Source organism: Anolis carolinensis, chromosome 6 (assembly GCF_035594765.1).
Source record: "Anolis carolinensis isolate JA03-04 chromosome 6, rAnoCar3.1.pri, whole genome shotgun sequence".
NCBI lineage: Eukaryota > Metazoa > Chordata > Lepidosauria > Squamata > Dactyloidae > Anolis > Anolis carolinensis.
In genome coordinates, this window is record NC_085846.1 from 16,693,089 (window position 1) to 16,710,471 (window position 17,383).

At 41.7% G+C, this 17,383-nt stretch overlaps 1 protein-coding gene across 1 annotated transcript in view; it reads left to right on the top strand.

Moving 5' to 3' along the window:
* ptprh (protein tyrosine phosphatase receptor type H) overlaps window positions 1-16,511 on the top strand; it is a 28,396-nt gene extending 11,885 nt beyond the window's left edge. The window contains exons 7-18 of the mRNA XM_008118941.3: window positions 991-1,266; window positions 3,596-3,859; window positions 5,319-5,394; window positions 6,378-6,431; window positions 7,068-7,158; window positions 9,260-9,350; window positions 10,341-10,417; window positions 11,495-11,629; window positions 12,910-13,032; window positions 13,363-13,523; window positions 14,868-15,003; window positions 15,918-16,511. Of these exons, the coding sequence (XP_008117148.3) occupies window positions 991-1,266; window positions 3,596-3,859; window positions 5,319-5,394; window positions 6,378-6,431; window positions 7,068-7,158; window positions 9,260-9,350; window positions 10,341-10,417; window positions 11,495-11,629; window positions 12,910-13,032; window positions 13,363-13,523; window positions 14,868-15,003; window positions 15,918-16,064 (1,631 nt within the window). The 3' untranslated portion in view covers window positions 16,065-16,511. The remainder of the gene's footprint in view (window positions 1-990; window positions 1,267-3,595; window positions 3,860-5,318; window positions 5,395-6,377; window positions 6,432-7,067; window positions 7,159-9,259; window positions 9,351-10,340; window positions 10,418-11,494; window positions 11,630-12,909; window positions 13,033-13,362; window positions 13,524-14,867; window positions 15,004-15,917) is intronic.
* The last annotated feature ends 872 nt before the right edge of the window (window positions 16,512-17,383 follow it).

Consider the following 17,383-nt stretch of genomic DNA (forward strand, 5'->3'; position numbering starts at 1 on the left):
GCCATGAAACTTTCTGGAAGACCTTGCAGGATTGTGAAATAAGTTAAGCTCATTGAATGAAATCCCACTGGGGCAAAGTTGGGATAGAAATACAATTACAGAATAATTAAATAATAATAAGAAGGTAGGAAGGTGTTGTGGTTTGAGCCTTGGATTGTGATTCTGGAGACAGGGTTCAAATCCCCATTTGGCCATGAAAATTTACAGGTGTCCCTGGGCAAGTTAAATATCTGCAGCTCCAGCAGACCCTGTGACAGGTTTGCCATAGAGTCACCATAACCACACGACAACATTGATAAATGATATCAAAATACTGCTTCAAATATTTGATAGTAGTTGCTACAAGGGTCAGATTCTGATTATTAGTCCCAACTAAAATAAACCCACTGAATCAATGGGACATACATAACTGCTGACTTTCCAATTTCTCATGGACTCAGTGGGTTTATTCTAGTAGATATTTGAAACTGGAATAATACCCTTAAAAACGTTCTAATTAAAAGCTGAGGATTGGTATGTTTTTAAAGCCTTCATAAAACCAACCACAGTTGAAGAAAATTTCATAACCCCAGCGTCCACCACAGCAAACATGTCTTATAAATCTATGTAACATTATTTTTGTTCCTGGGTTATAAATGTCATTTTCTAATTCGTTCTATCATAAAATGCTGTAAAAGGTTTATTAAACTGCAAAAACATTATTTTTGTGGGTTATCCTGCAACACATTTTGGCTATTGTTTATCAATGAATATTTCATAGAGTCTCAACCAATCCAACATAGTTTGTGGCAGCCACAAAAACGAAGTTTCTGGAATATATGAACTACTTTCAAAGGGAATACTGCACAATTAAACAGGAAATAACACTTTCAATCCAGGAACAGAACATTTTTGTTACATAGTGTAATTAGACTGGGACAGAGATTTTTTGGAGTTCCAATATTGCAGCTCGATCTCTGTAATCTGTTTCTTCTAATACTTTTCTTTCAGTTCCATCCCCTCCAACTGATTTCAGCATCCAAAACATTAACCAGACAGCAGCCATGTTCACCTGGGTGGCCCCAAGTCCGCCTTTCAGTGGCTACCAACTGAAGTCGAAGAGGAAGGACTCTAAGGAACATCTGACTTGTCTTAGCAAAACTTCCAAGGAAGCTGTTTTACGTGGGCTCACTCCAAGCACCAACTACACCTTCACCCTCTTCAGCTTGGTGGAAGGGAAAGACAAGACGCAGCTCAGCACTGGCATTCAGCTACAGAAAGCCACAAGTAGTTATCCTCAGTTTGTAGAAAGAAAGGGGAGGCAAAGAACAGGGGACAGGATCAGGTCTTATTATAAAGGGGATAAGAATACAACAAGGATCTGGTCCATGCAAAAAAAAAAAAACCCAAAAAACATTAGCCTGAGCAAAGGGAATTCAGCGGAGGGCAAGGTTTGAAAAGAAACTTGACATGAATGGGTTGCTGTGAGTTTTCCGGGCTATATGGGCGTTTTCTCCTGATGTTTCACCCACATCGATGGCAGGCATCCTCAGAGGTTGTATGGTCTGTTGGAAACTAGGCAAGTGAGGTTTATATATCTGTGAAATGTCCAAAGTGGGAGAAAGAACTCTTGTCTGCTTGAGGCAAGTGTGAATGTTGTAATTGGCCAGCTTGATTAGCACTGAATGGCCTTTCAGCTTTGTCTAAAGGCAAAGTTCCACTCAGAGGAAAAGTGTTCTTACCATAAATCACGGTACACCACTGACCGCATAGGGGAGCTGATGAAGAAACACAACCTACAAATTAACTACAGACCCACTAAGAAAATCCAACAAATGCTACATTCAGCAAAGGACAAGATGGATCCTCTCACCTCTGCAGGAGTCTAGCGTATACCATGTAGCTATGGACAAGTCTACATAGGGACCCACAAACGTAGCAGCATTGCCCAGACATGAATCAAGGAACATAAGAGGCACTGTAGACTAACTCAGAGAAGTCAGCCATAGCAGAGCTCTTGATGAACACAGCATATTATTTGAAAACATAGAAATGCTGGACCACTCTAACAACCACCATGTCAGACTACACAGAGAAACCATTGAAATCCACAAGCATGTTGACAATTTTAACAGAAAGGAGGAAACCATGAAAATTAACAAAATCTGGCTACAAGTATTTTTTTAAAAACTCTACAGTCAGGACAGTAAATAACTAACAACACTTAAGAAACGGGAATTACAAACAAGAAACAATCAGGGCCAGCTAACACCTTCCAACAAAGGATTCCCCCAGGCAGGAAACAGCCAGGCTTTGAAGCTGCAAGGCTATTCAGTGCTAATCAAGGTGGCCAATTGCAACATTCACACTTGCCTCCAACAGACAAGATTTTTTTCTCCCACCCTGGACCTTCCACAGATATATAAACCCCACTTGCCTAGTTTCCAACAGGCCTCACAACCTCTGAGGATGCCTGCCATAGATGTGGGCGAAATGTCAGGAAATAATACTTCTGGAACATGGCTATACAGCTTGGAAAACTCACAGCAACCTGGTGATTCCGGCCATGAAAGCCTTTGGCAACACTTGACATCAATGTTTGGAAATGTTCCTTTTTTGATGCTACAATTCCAAAAGTCTGCAATGGATATTCTGTCTGGCAGATTTCTGTGATTTACAATACAGTATATATAAAATACAATTTTTCAGATTTTACAAAATGAAATCCCTTTGCTCTGAGTGACTTTTAAAACTCACAGAGCCAAAAACCTATTTAACTGAAGAGAAATAAATTTAGTTTATTATGTACTGGAACAATGTGGTTGAAAAAGTAGTATAATCTTAGGTTTCTTTGGGTACATTATAGGAATAAGCATATAGGTAATATCTTGTTGCTAGAATGAAGCCAGCACAGGTACCTTTTTTATTCATTTAAACAAAGATGGGTAGATTCTGTTTTATTCATTTTGTTTCTTCATGACGTAATTCTGATTTGCTTCTGTTTTGTAAATTTATGAATACATGAATTCATTTACTAAAGTAATTATAACTGAGGATGGGGGAGAAAGAGAGAGAAAGCTAGGTAATAAAAACTTTACTTTTAAAATCAGAGCTTCCAGAATTTGCTAGCCAACAGAGGCCAGATGGCCATCTCTCAAGGGTACTTTGATTGTGCTTTTACTGCATAGTAGGGGAGTTGAACTAGATGGCCTATGTGGTCTCTTCCAACTCTATTATTCTATGATCCTATGAACATGGCCAATGACCATGCTGACTGGCAGATTCTGAATGTTATCTTTTTTTCATGTTAGGAGCGACTTGAGAAACTGGTGTGAGAGAATTGGCCGTCTGCAAGGATGTTGCCCAGGGGATGCCTGGATGTTTTACCATCCTGTGGGAGGCTTCTCTCCTGTCCCCGCATGGGAAGCTGGAGCTGACAGACGGGAGCTCACCCTTCTCCCCGGATTTGAACTGCCAACCTTTCAGTTAGCAGTCCTACCAGCACAAGGATTTAACCCATTGAACCACTGGGGGCTCCATTGTTATCATGGAAAATGTAGCTTTCCTAATTGTGTAGAAAACTCCCTCAATCCTCTTTGTTTTTCTGCCCGCACAGAGCCAGAAAAAGTAACTGACCTGCAGTGCAGGGCCTTGTCAGGAGGCGACAAACTAAAGTTGTCCTGGGAATGCCCCCAAAGCAAGATCAGTAAATTATGTATCCTCGTGTCGAATCAGACTTGGACAACATGGGAGACTTGTGAAAAATCAGTAGTGATTGACGGCCTGCAACCTGCCAGGAGATATCGGATACAAGCGAGAACATATTGGTATGACCAGTATGCAGTGTATGATCTTGATGATTGCTTCACTGACAGTACAGGTGAGAGGCTTAGGAAATGTTAATGGGTGTCTTAGATCTATGTATGTGCCTTGTTTGAAAACACAAAAAGGCCCCGATGGCTGCATATTCTTTCCATTATCAAAGCCAGTGTCCTGGGGGGAAAGAAGAGGGCTCCTGTTTCACCTCCATACTCCAAGTGAGGTCCCCATAGGGATCCGTTTGTTTACTGTAGTAGACAATGTATTGACCTAAAACAGACTTGGGTTTGGTTCAGCTTGCCTTTTTCCTAGGGTCCCATTTGGTTTGGGATTCCCGCTTCCAATTTGGTATCATGGTATGAGGCCAGGCTAGATTTAACCATCTCACCTTCTACCAGTTTCCCACCCCATGTGTGGTGAAGTCACAAACATGTTGCTTTCAGTATAAAAAAGACAGTAAAGTGAGATTTTAGAAAGAGATATTTATTTATTTATTTTATTTACAGTATTTATATTCCACCCTTCTCACCCTGAAGGGGACTCAGGGCTGATTACAATGCACATATACATGGCAAATATTCAGTGCCATTAGACATACGACATATAGGCAGACACAGAGGCAATTTAACATTTTCCAGCTTCCAGCTTCATGGGAGTATGTTCAATTCCGGCCACAGGGGGAGCTGCCATTTCATCGTCCACTTGTGACACTGAGTCCTTGATGGTAGTACTTTCTCATTCCTTTCCACACACTGCTGGCAGTTTTATGATGTCGTAAATTAGTTAAATCAGCCTGAATAAAGTGGTACAGTAGAGTCTCACTTATCCAACATAAACGGGCCAGCAGAATGTTGGATAAGCGAATATGTTGGATAATTAGGAGGCACTAAAGAAAAGCCTATTAAACATCAAATTAGGTAATCATTATACAAATTAAGCACCAAAACATCATGTTATACAACAAATTTGACAGAAAAAGTAGTTCAATACGCAGTAATGCTATGTAGTAATTACTGTATTTACGAATTTAGCACCAAAATATCACAATGTATTGAAAACATTGACTACAAAAATGCGTTGGATAATCCAGAACGTTGGATAAGTGAGACTTTACTGTACCTAAATTTTCTACTTGACAGATGCAACTGTCTTTTGAGCTGCTTAGGTCAACAACGAGCTAAGCTATTAATGGTCGGGAGCTCAATCCGACCTGGGCTTTGATCCCAGGACCTCTCAGTCAGTAGTGATTTATTGCAGCTGGCTACTAACCAGCTGTGCCACAGCCCGGCCCGGCTATGATCCATTTTGGATGAAGGATTCATTATTGAACCTATCTGCCATTTTAAAACTAAGTTCTGATTTGAATTGGGCAGCAATGATGACAAAGGGGATGATGGCATCTTGGTTTGTGGTAATAATAACTGGAGGAGAGTGGGGAGATTGCACGCATTCTCATTATACACACTCACGCACTTCCAAGATTTTGCTGAAAGCCTCACCCTTGCCTTCTGTGCCCTTAGGGGTTATCGTAGGACCTCTGGTTGCTGTGCTGCTCCTCTTAGTCATCCTCGGCTTGCTGCTGCTCTATTTCAGGAGGTAAGCAAGCTCATTACTGCCAGCTTCCCTTCCATAGAATTATCTCTTCTACGCAAAAGAGAGCACCCAGAGTTGTAATCTGAATCCCAGTGGCATTAGGTGGGTTCTGAAAGAGATAAGTATTTCTAGGTTTTGTTCCGATATTTAAAGACACTATCCCAGGGACAGAACATATTCTGGGAATAGAATTAAACACGTTCTTCCCATGTAGTGATTTGAATTGTGGATACCTGGCTCAAATCCCTAGTCAGCTGTGTAAACCCACTGGATGACACTAGGCAAGACAAACATTTTCATCCTCAGACTTTTGCCTTGTTGTTGTGTGTTGTCAAGACATTTCCAACATATGGCAACCCTAACGTGAGTGTATTGTGGAGTTTTCTTGGTAAGGTTTGTTCAGAGGGAGTTTGCCATTGCCTTTCTCTGAGCTCAAGGTCATCCAGTGGGTTTGCATAGACAAATAGGGATTTGAACTGTGGACTCCAATGCTCCAATTATTACACCATACTGGCTCCAAGGGTCACCTTACAGTCACCATAAGTCATACATGACTTTAAGTCACACAACAATAAACCCTTGGAAAGCTCCATTGAATGTTGAATGAAATCTCAGATTGGATTCAGTGAGGTACCTTCATTGCTACCCTCAAAACCAAAGCTCAGCTCTATTACCAAAGCAAGGCAGGTAGTTGTAGGGTCCACACTGGTCCTTGTTGTTGGAGGGCAGAGTTATGTGTTGCAGGAAATGTGTTGTCCCAGGATATTGATCAATGTAATATATTAGCATTGTTAGTGTTCATTATTTCCAGCACCCCATTTTGCTTGGGGCTGGAGCTGAGCTTTGAAAGATTACTTCTTTGCACTACATCTCCCACAATCTGGGAGTTATTGCCCCCAGTAGTAATGTTTCCAAGCTGTCTGAGAGTGAGGGCATTAACAAACACTGAGCAAGTTATGAACTCTGTTTTCTTGTCTTGTTTGCAGGAGGAAACTCAGTAATGGCCTGAAGAAACCAAAACCAGACGTGGGACTGTCTGAGTGAGTTGTCTTTTTTAGTTGTCTTAGAAAAATAACTGTTTCAGTTGTCTCAGAAAAATAAATGTGGTTTGAGCTGCAGTGGTGCAATGGGTTAAACTGCTGAGCTGCTGAACTTGCTGACCAGAAGGTTGGCGGTTCAAATCAGTGGGATGGGATGAGTTCCCGCTGTTAGCCCCAGCTTCTGCCAACCTAGCAGTTTGAAATCAGGCAAACGTGAGTAGATCAATAGATACCGCCTCAGCGGGAAGGGAATGGCGCTCCATGCAGTCATGCCAGCCACATGATCTAGGAGGTGTCTATGGACAACACAGGCTCTTTGGCTTAGAAATTATTATTAATGTGCCTGAAGCAAAGATGGGAATGGTTTGGTTGCCCAGAATACTTTCTCACTGGCTATTCCCATGCTGCTGGGAATTATAGTCCAACCACATTTCGAGAGCCTCATGAAACCCACCCCTATGGAAAAGCAATGATGGGGTAAACACTCCCACTCTATTACTGTAATCTAAGAGAGTAAAAGAACAAAGAAAATAGTATCCAAATATTTGCCTACTCCATTTGCCTAGAGCTGGTTCGTATTATTCATGGTTCCTAATATTTAAATGAATGTGCTTTCTGCTTCTCCTCCCTGTACAGAGTCCATGTCTCAGTGCCGCTCTCAACGTTTCCAAATTACTGCGATGAGAAACTTTCCAGTAGTGCCTTTGGTTTTGCCAAGGAATACCAGGTATGAGGTTTGGACTTTAAAAGCCATAGCTTTGAAGCCAAAGCCCCAAATTCCACTGCCATTGTCTGCCAAGAAAAGCTGCTACCAAAATTCAGGTATCAGGTCCTTTATATTCCCAGTCTCTTATCTTCAGCCATTCTCCTGCCTCATGTCCAATACACAAGTAGTGAATGAATGAGATGTGAGGCTGCAAAGAGAGAGACAGCTCTTGTTGTACACTATGTACAATAAGAGCTGTAGATAACGAAGACATTGCATTATGTACATATCTGCAAACAGATATTCCGAAATAAGAAAAAAATCCCTCTATAACACTTTGGGTCTTAAGCATGTCAGATAAGGAATATTTGGCTTGAAGTGTCGTTTGATGGGGGTTTTTTTCATGTCAGGAGCAACCGGAGTTGCTTCTGGAGTGAGAGAATTGGCCGTCTGCAAGGACGTTGCCCAGGGGACGCCCGGATGTTTTGATGTTTTTACCATCCTTGTGGGAGGCTTCTCTCATGTCCCTCCATGGAGCTGGAGCTGATAGAGGGAGCTCATCCCTGGGTGGGATTCGAACCTGGCAGCCTTCAGGTCAGCAACCCAACCTTCAAGTCAAGAGGCTTTAATTCACTACGCTACCAAGGGTATCAAAATAGCATCACATGATGGAACTCATTCCTTCTTCAATTTGAATCACAGCATAAACCCTGTGTTGTAGATTACCGTGAGCTTGTATTATGAAATGTGTAATTGGATTGAAGTGTGCATTCCAGACATTAACATATATCTCCATTTCCATAATATGCTTAAACCTCATTTATTTGTTTCTGCTCAATTATCTCCCCAAATGGGTGAGCATTATCAACTATGGCACCACAGATCCTATTCAGACAGCCTTTAACACACCAAGAGTCTCTTGGCCTTCTTTCTTGGCTAGCTAACTCTGTCTTTGCTGCTGCTGTTAGCCAAATCCCCTGCCAGCCGTCATTTGAGGCCCTAGAAAACAAATAGCCATGCACATTTCAAGTATGTAAGATAAAATTAAATAACAGTTCCCCTCCACTCTGGAAAAACTGTCTATTTATTGGGTTGCTGTGAGTTTTCCAGAATGTATGGCCATGGCTGGGTGGGGATTCGAACCCTGGTCTTCAGAGCTGAGGGGATTGGTGCTTATCTTAGGTTCTCATTTTGCCTTTAAACTACTCTATTCAGAAAAGAGGATGGTTCAATTTTGATAATAATGAATAGTGTACTTTAATTTTTATTTTAAAAGAGGAACCCTTCTCTGAGAACAGAAAGGCCTTTTTGAATTCATGGGCAGCTGGCACTCCCTTCTCCAAGGAATGACTCTCAGTTTATCCACAATCCTTATCAGAATCCATAGTCTTGGCCTCCAAACCTGCCCTCGACTTAAATGTGTGTGTATTTGGTAATTCTGAATAAACATCTCTAGAGCTCTGCTATTAGAACAATTGACAGGAAAACAAGGAATCATAGTCAATTAAGCCACAGTCCTTCTCCCATTGTAACATTTTGGCTCAGCCACTTGATATTTGATTTCCTGCTTTAGTTTTTTAAAAACACATTTAATTGTACTCAACCCAGCAACACTGGATGTCCAGTTACAAAGCAGGGCAAAGCATTTGGCCATTAAATAAATAAAATGATCCTGCAAATAAGAAGTATCTTGTGTTATTGAAGGTTTTCATGACCAGAATCACTGGGTTGCTGTGAGTTTCCTGGGTTGTATGGCTATGTTCCAGAAGCATTCTCTCCTGATGTTTCGCCCACATCTATGGCAGGCGTCCTCAGAGGTTGCCTGCTATACCTCACACCTCTGAGGATGCCTGTCATAGATGTGGGTGAAACGTCAGGAGAGAATGCTTCTGGAACGTGGCCATACAGTCTGGAAACTCACAGCTACCTAAGACATATCTTGCTTTGCTGAAAGAGTTATCCTGCCCTATAGATCTCTGTGTCCAAGTTCACCTAATGTGTTTTCATGGCTGAGTGGGGAATGGGATATGAATCCTGTTCTTCACAGTCATAACCCAACTGTTAAACCACTTCAGCACACTGTACTGATTCAATATTTGTCTTTTCTATATTGTCCTAGCAGCAGCTGCAGGATATAGGCATGGGGCAGCCTCAGAATGTGGCCCAGCAACCTGAGAATCAACCCAAGAACCGCTATTCCAACGTCGTGCCATGTATGTTTCATTCATTTCCCTATGGTCTACATTACCTTACATAACCCTAAGGAATCTGCTTTGCGTTTGGGCATCTTGCTGTAGGAGCTTAGATTTTTTTTGTAATCATCTCATAAAAAAGATTCAAACAGGAGACTGGACATGTCTCTCATTGTTGTGTGAGAATCACTTGCCCCTTATGTCCAGAAATCCTAGCCTGGCTGCCTAATACATCTCCAAGCTTGAAATATCTACTTTATGAGGTCCTTTGCATCTTGACCAAACCTTCCATTATGGGCCAGGATTCTGGGAGTCATAGTAGAAAAAGATTTCCTGAGATCTGGTAAGACAAATATTTTCTGGGCTGGATGAACTAGAGAGACAGAATCCATCTTTATCCTGGATTTTCATTTATACTTTCAGGGCCCTTCCACACAGCCATATAACCCAGAACATCAAGGCAGAAAATCCCACAACCTTATTTGAACTAGGTTATCTGAGTCCACACTACCATATATTCTAGTGAAAAGCAAAAATGTGGGATTTTATTCAGCTGTGTGGAAGGGGCCTCAGATAGTAGTGCTTTGTTAAGTGCTAGTAGTATAAGAGATAGAATCTGGGATTTATATTGTGAAGGTGGGTAGATCTGCTAGTCATGAGCAAATGTGCTATTATGTTGCTGTTATATGGCTTCAGGTTGACTACAACTTATGGCAAACATAGAGTTTTCTGGACATGATTTATTTTGAGGGTGTTTGCCATTGGCTTTCTCTTTTTTATGACTCACCAAGTTGAGCTACTGGGTTTACATGCCTGAGTAAGGGTTCAATTTCCAGTCTCCCAGAATCAAAATCCAGTATTCAAACCACCACACCAGCTCTGACCTGGAAGAACTCAAGTTTAAACTCACCTTTAAGCACAAATTCACTGGATAACTTTAGGGCAGCCCTACCTCAGAAGCAAGAGATCAAGATCTAAATAGATATCTGATATTTGCTTTCTTCTCTGCAGATAACCATGCCCGAGTCCAGCTCCTCCCCAGACCTGGAGACCCCAACTCTGATTACATCAATGCTAGCTATATGCCCGTGAGTCCCACAAGACTGTATTTTGGTGTGAAATGATACTGTATATTCAGATGTGGTTTGATTTGGAAACCTTTGAAACCATCTTGGATATAGTCCTGTGACTTCCCTTGGCACAGATGTAAACACTGAGTTTATAGTTGGACATAATTGCCCCTGGATGTAATGCAGTCACTTTTCACAGGCTGCATCAAAGCTATTAAAGTTGGTTATCCACATTTGTGGATTTAACTTTTGTGGATATGATTAATGTAACCTCTCTTGGAATCTCCTGCACTGTGAGTCTATGATCAGCTTCTGCCAGATGTTGACTATAGGATTGGACTGAAGGACCTAGAGTCTCCTAGAGAGAAATAATCTCTCAAGTAAAATAGTTTTTTTCAACTCAGTTTTTTTACTTTCAAAGGGGCCCTGTGCTTCAACCCCGACCTCACAGTGTAGGGCTTCCTGTATAAGCCTTTTTCTCTGTTAGTCCTAAGCAACAATACAAGGGTTATCCAGAAAGGAGATTACATTTTGGAATTAAAAATGAACAAAGTATAGGAGAAAACATTTACCATATGCAGTTGAAAACCACACCTACTTCTCAACATAGTTGCCATTCAAATCTAGGCACTTATCATAGCGATGAATGAGCTTGGCAACTCCTTCCCCACAAAACTCTGCCGCTTGCGTCCTCAACCAACCGGTCACCCCTTCCGGCAGCTGCGCATCATCGCCAAAACATTGCGTTGAGGACGCAAGTGGCAGAGTTTTGTGGGGAAGGAGTTGCCAAGCTCATTCATCGCTATGATAAGTGCCTAGATTTGAATGGCGACTATGTTGAGAAGTGGTATTTGGGTGTGGATTTCAACTGCATATGGTAAATGTTTTCTCCTATCCTTTGTTTATTTTTAATTCCAAAACGTAATCTACTTTCTAGATAACCCTCGTAATATGCAAAGAAAGAAAGAAATCTTCACCCACACTTGCATAAACAGATTAGATCTTCAAGCTCACTGAATAATACTCAAGTGTGCACAACTTTTTAGGACACAGCCCAAGGCAAATATTTCTCTCCTTCCTTCCCATTTATTCCAGGGTTTCAAGGGGGAAAAGGAGTTCATTGCAGCTCAAGGACCGCTCCAAGAAACATTGTGTGACTTCTGGCGTATGATATGGGAGCAACGGATCACAACCTTGGTCATGCTCACCAACTGTTTTGAGAATGGACGCGTAAGGGTTGCCCCATTTTGTTTGGGATGAAAGAGAAAGCTTCCAAGTTAAGCTTTGTGTTGTTGGGAATTGCACACTAAAGGGGCAGAGAGACTGTGCTGTGCCAAATATTATGGCTTCATTAATTGGTATGATTTTGAAAAATAGCATTTATAACCATTTTGAGATCATAAACTTTTGGAAAAGTTTGATCTTTCAGAGAAGAGCCAAAAACCTGTTTGAGTAGAATCTTCTCATATGGTATACAACCAAATGTAATATGCAAGGCAATGACTTCAGTTGTTAGACTGAACCTACTGTCTCTGATCCATTAGGAAAACAGAGAATATGCCAGTGCATACAATCAGCAGATTTTCAGAAGTGTTTATCAGTGCCAGAAAATAGATCTACTCTCCCATAAAAACAACTAATTTTATATCATGCACTCAAGAGACCAAAATGAAGTAAGCTTTGGTAAAATAACATATCTGGTTTACTCACAACCTTCATGTGTTCAGTATAACACAGGTACATAGCTTATCAGTCCAGTTTCAGATGTTAGAGATAGTTTCTCTGTGTAGATGCCACAGGACATCTTTCTTATAAACATCAAGCAACTTTTGCTCTTAGCAATCCAAAGTCTAAGAAGAAACTAAAATGGAGTCTGAGGTCTGAACAGTTTCAGATCAGATCATGTGGTTTGCAGCTCCTCCCACAGCTTCTTAGGAAACATAGAGCAAAAGAAGCTGCATACCAGAACATACATACAAAACAGTAAGCTAACAGAATCAAATTATTTATCTCAACCTGGGGCCCCAGATGTTTTTTAGCCTTCAACTCTAAGAAATCCTAACAGCTGGTAAACTGGCTGGGATTTCTGGGAGTTGTAGGCCCAAAACATCTGGGACTCCAGGTTGAGAACCACTATTAACAAGTTACTAGATGAGGCTTGAAGAAGATTGTAATTTCCAACATGTACGATATACCTGTGGCAAAGAATGTTATCTGTGTCTGTGGTGAATCTGCTTTCTGATTTAGTCAGATATTGATTTAGTGACCTAAAGTGCTGAAGCTTATCCCCAAAATAGGTTTAGTGACATAGCTCCTTTAAAGTTTCAACTCAATACTAGAACGGATTTATTACCTGACTGCCACTGATGGTAACTAAAACATGACCCACTGTGCTGCTATAAAGCAGTATCCACTTACTATCAAAAGGAAATGTTAAGGTATTTGTAGAAGCAGTTTGCCAGCTATTTTTAGGCCATTCCTCAATATTACCCCTTTCCTCTTCTGGACAGGCGAAATGTGAACGCTATTGGCCTCTGGATTACACCCCTTGCACCTATGAGGACATCAGTGTCTCTGTTCTCACAGAAACCATCCTCTCCGACTGGACCATCCGGGACTTCTCCATCAAACGAGTGAGAGAGTGGGATTTAGGGCTGGTTTTCTTTTTGCTCCCTCCAAATGACTTAAGACATGATCCCTTCTACAATGACTTCGACAGAGCCCTCCCTTCACCAGATTTGGACCCCATCTTTCTTCAGTGGAGACAGGTGGCTTGCCTATATATGGGGCAGAAAATCTTGTTCTGGTTTCAACCCAAATTTTCAAGGTGTTGTCCAGGACATTGAACCAGATCCTCATAATGCATCTGGCACCTTGGGGGTCTCCTTTAAAATTCATACTAAAACTCCGAGTGAATTCACCATTACAGCGGACACAACAGCTGTGTGTGTGTCTTCCAACAGGTGAACGAAACTGAGGTCCATCTTGCCAGGCATTACCATTATTCTTCTTGGCCAGACCACGGGGTACCCGAGACCACAAGTGGTGTCCTTCACTTCCGAGACCTCGTGAGGAGGCACATAGAGGAACACAAAGACAGTGGGCCAGCTCTGGTGCACTGCAGGTAAGCCAAGGATGCATCTACACCAGGCATGGGCAGACTTCGGCCCTCCAGGTGTTTTGGACTTCAACTCCCACAATTCCTAACAGCCGGTAGGCTGTTAGGAATTGTGGGAGTTGAAGTCCAAAACACCTGGAGGGCTGAAGTTTGCCCATGCCTGATCTATATTGTAGAATGAATGCAATTTGATACCAATTTAACTGCCATGACTCAATGCTATGGAATCCTGAGATGTGTAGATTTACAAGCTTCCTTGCTAAAGTATGTTGGTGCCCCATCAGATTACAATTCTCAGGGTCCCATAGTCTTCAGAGGAAGTGTTTTGAGTATCCCTTGCTTAAGAAAATCCAAAAAGGTGACTTGAAGGCACATAAACACACATTTATATTCCAACTTTTAAATCAATAATACCTGAAATGATCTTTCTGCTGCTTCTGAGCTTTAAATTCTGTTGTGCATATGATGTTGCTGCTTCTGCTGTTGTTATTACTATTATTACATAGCCCAACCAAAAAAAAAAAAAAGCTTGGTGTCTTGGTTTTTAGGCCTGTTCCTGGGGTTATTTGGGAGACTAATTCAGAAAATTGCATTGGATAGGCCCCATCAGCTTTAGTTTTTTGATATATGGTTATTCTGATTTTCTATGGGTGGATAGATGAAGAGTGGAATATGATATGTTCGGTATCTCAACAAGTAGAGCTGATTGGGGGGGGGGGGGGGGAACTGATACCATTTTTGGAATCAGCAGGTCAAGTATACCCAGAAACAGGTCTGACATTTGAGGTGTCAAAATGTGTGTTGGCCAGTGTTGTTGTTATTACTATTATTGTCATTTGTAACCTGCCTTTCTCATGACAATGGGCCTCAAGTCAGTTAACCACCTATAAAACACAATGCAAGTTAAAAGCAGTGGAAAAATCAGAATAAAAGTACCTATATATGATTTTAAAACAATTAAACAAATTGAAAGTCCAGTCGTGACCGACTCTGGGGGTTGGTGCTCATCTCCATTTCTAAGCCGAAGAGCCGGCGTTGTCCATAGACATCTCCAGGTCATGTGGCCGGCATGACTGCATGGAGCACCGTTACCTTCCTGCTGGAGCGGTACCTATTGATCTACTCACATTTGCATGTTTTCGAACTGCTAGGTTGGCAGGAGTGGGCGCTCATTCCGCTCCCGGGATTTGAACCTGGCACCTTTTGGTCCACAAGTTCAGCAGCTCAGTGCTTTAACACACTGTGCCACCAGGGGCATTAATGCATATTAGAATGCATTAAAAAAAGTCAACATAAATCTAATTTTAGTACTAGGTGATTGTATCTTCTCCCTTGCTCCCATTTTTACAGCGCTGGTGTGGGCCGGACAGGGACATTCATCGCCTTGGATTCACTGTTGCGCCAAGCCCAAGAGGAAGGACAACTGGGCGTCTTCTCATTTGTCCAAAGACTCAGGATGAACCGTCCACTGATGATTCAGACGGAGGTGAGAGGCAGACCCTAGATCGCCTTTGTTCAGTATGTCAGATTTAGACCCAAGCTGAATAAGCTACACCTTAAGATAAAGACAGGTTTGGGGCAACATTTTCACTCATGGCACCCATCATGCCCTAAATACCTAAAGGGATCAGATCCCTTCTGGTCTTGGAAACTAACAGGGTTAACTCTGGTCAGTACTTGTATGGGAGACACCCAACACATACCAGGAGCTGACGACTATTCGACAGAGGAAGGAACCAGTAAACTGCCTTTGTATATTCCTTGCTTAATGAAACTTTTAATATTCCTCTAAATAAATAGCATAATGCTATGATTGCTAGCAGCTATTGATAGATTTCCCCACAGCAAACATAATATGTCTCATCTAGCTCACATTTGCTTTTTAGGGGTCTCTGCCACATTGTGTGAGAGTGCATTCGCTTAAACCTTCTTTATAGGTTGGTCTTACTTGTGCATATGTCAGAACCAAAGTTGGAGTAAAGATTTCTAGAACCCTCTGGTAGTGGGGATTATGGGTGTTATAGTCAAGCTTTGATTAAAATGGGTTCTTACCATTGACTCATGCAGATCTATAAAAGAGAAAGAGATAAAGTCTCTTACACTTGAGGGGTGGTCAGTAAGCCTGTGCTCCCTCGAAGTATTGTTGAGTTCCAGTTCCTATAAGTCCCAGCTTTTAGAGCAAAAGTTATAGGATGATGGCCCCTAGTTCCTCTTCCATGCTGTCTTATATTGTCCACTTCTGCTTTGGGGCCATATTATTTCTGTTGAACAAGCAAACTCTCAAATAGTAGCTCATCCAGGAAACTGGAGAGCTGATTCCCCACAGAGCTTGGCATGATGCAGCTCAAAATGTTGCCAGTGTCACAGCTCCACACGATGGTTTCCTCTCTGTCTCCACAGTCCCAATACATTTTCCTGCACCAGTGTCTCCTAGATGGAATCAAATCGGCCGTGAAGCATGAGACGGAGAAGACAGAGAAAAAAGAGTATACCATTGTCTATGAAAACACCTCGACTTTGCGGGAGTATGAGATCTCCCGTGTGTGAAGGATCTCAGAGCTGGACCTGCAAAGAGTTGTGGAGGTCTATGCCCCAGATCTTCCCAAACCACAACACTCAAACTTTGAAGTGGTCATTTTCCTGGGAAGCATGGGGTAGATAGTTTCTAAGGGGGACATAAGTTCCTTTTTGCTTCCTCCTCAGTTCCATGCCTGACAGATGTTTGCAGATGTGTTCATGGACATGGAGAAGAGTTTCAGAAGAAAATGCTAGCTTCACAACAGACAACACAGCTGCAGTAATGTTCATGAGCATGCCTCAGAAGTTCTGCAGTGATCTGTTCCTCCAGAAGTATATTCCAAACGCATATCATGTGTCTCTCTATGATGGCGTTGGGGGAAAATGTGCCTGCAGGCTGTGTGTGGCCTCCAAATCATAATTGTATAGGCCGTGATGACTCCCAACCCCCCAAAAATTTAATCCATCAATTTGGGGGGGGGGATAATCAAAGACTTTCATGGATGGTATCAGTGGGTTGATGTGAGTTTTCCAGCCCAATTTGGGGGTAATTCCTCATCTGAAAACTGTCTAGGAGGTCCTCAAAATATTTGCAAATGTGACCAATTAGGACTGGCATCTTGTCGGTGACATGCAACTATGGCTGTCCCATTTTGGATAGGGCACCGAGAGCTGTTCTTTTCTCCTTTGTGTCCCATCCCCAAACCTTTACCCGGCAATTGTCTGATTCAGCTGCCTTTTAGATGTGGAAAGAGAAGGGAGGTATGCACATTCATGTAGCTCTAACAATTAAATACATTTGGAGAGGCTGTTGGGACAATTTCTATTGTTTTTAAAAAGATGATCCAGGAAACAACTTGAAAGAAGCATTGTCTTTGGGAAATGAGAGAGGAGGGAAAATGTGTGTTCTAATATGGTTTCTTCTGCTTACAATGTTTATCTTTAAAATAAATGATGGCTGTGATTCTACGTCATAGTTCATGGCTTTGTACATCTATAACTGCATTACAGAAATACAATAAAACCCTATTAGTAAGTGGCAAAGATACACATCTGGGCATGATGTCATGACAGCCTCTACATGAATAGGAACGTTGCAAAACTACTCGATTCAGTGTTGAACCTGTGTAATGCCATTTGTAAAGATACACATCCCAAACAGACTATCAATCAGATGATCTTTCTAAAAAATGCTGCCAAAGGGGTTATGTTTAGTTTATTAAAAGATTCTCCAGTTTAAAAAAATCCTGATGAATCCACTTTTTCCCAATCTCGTCCATCCCAGATCACTCCCATCATTTCCAACCATAAAGGATTGCAGCTTGGGGATTATGAGGTTTGTAGTCCAA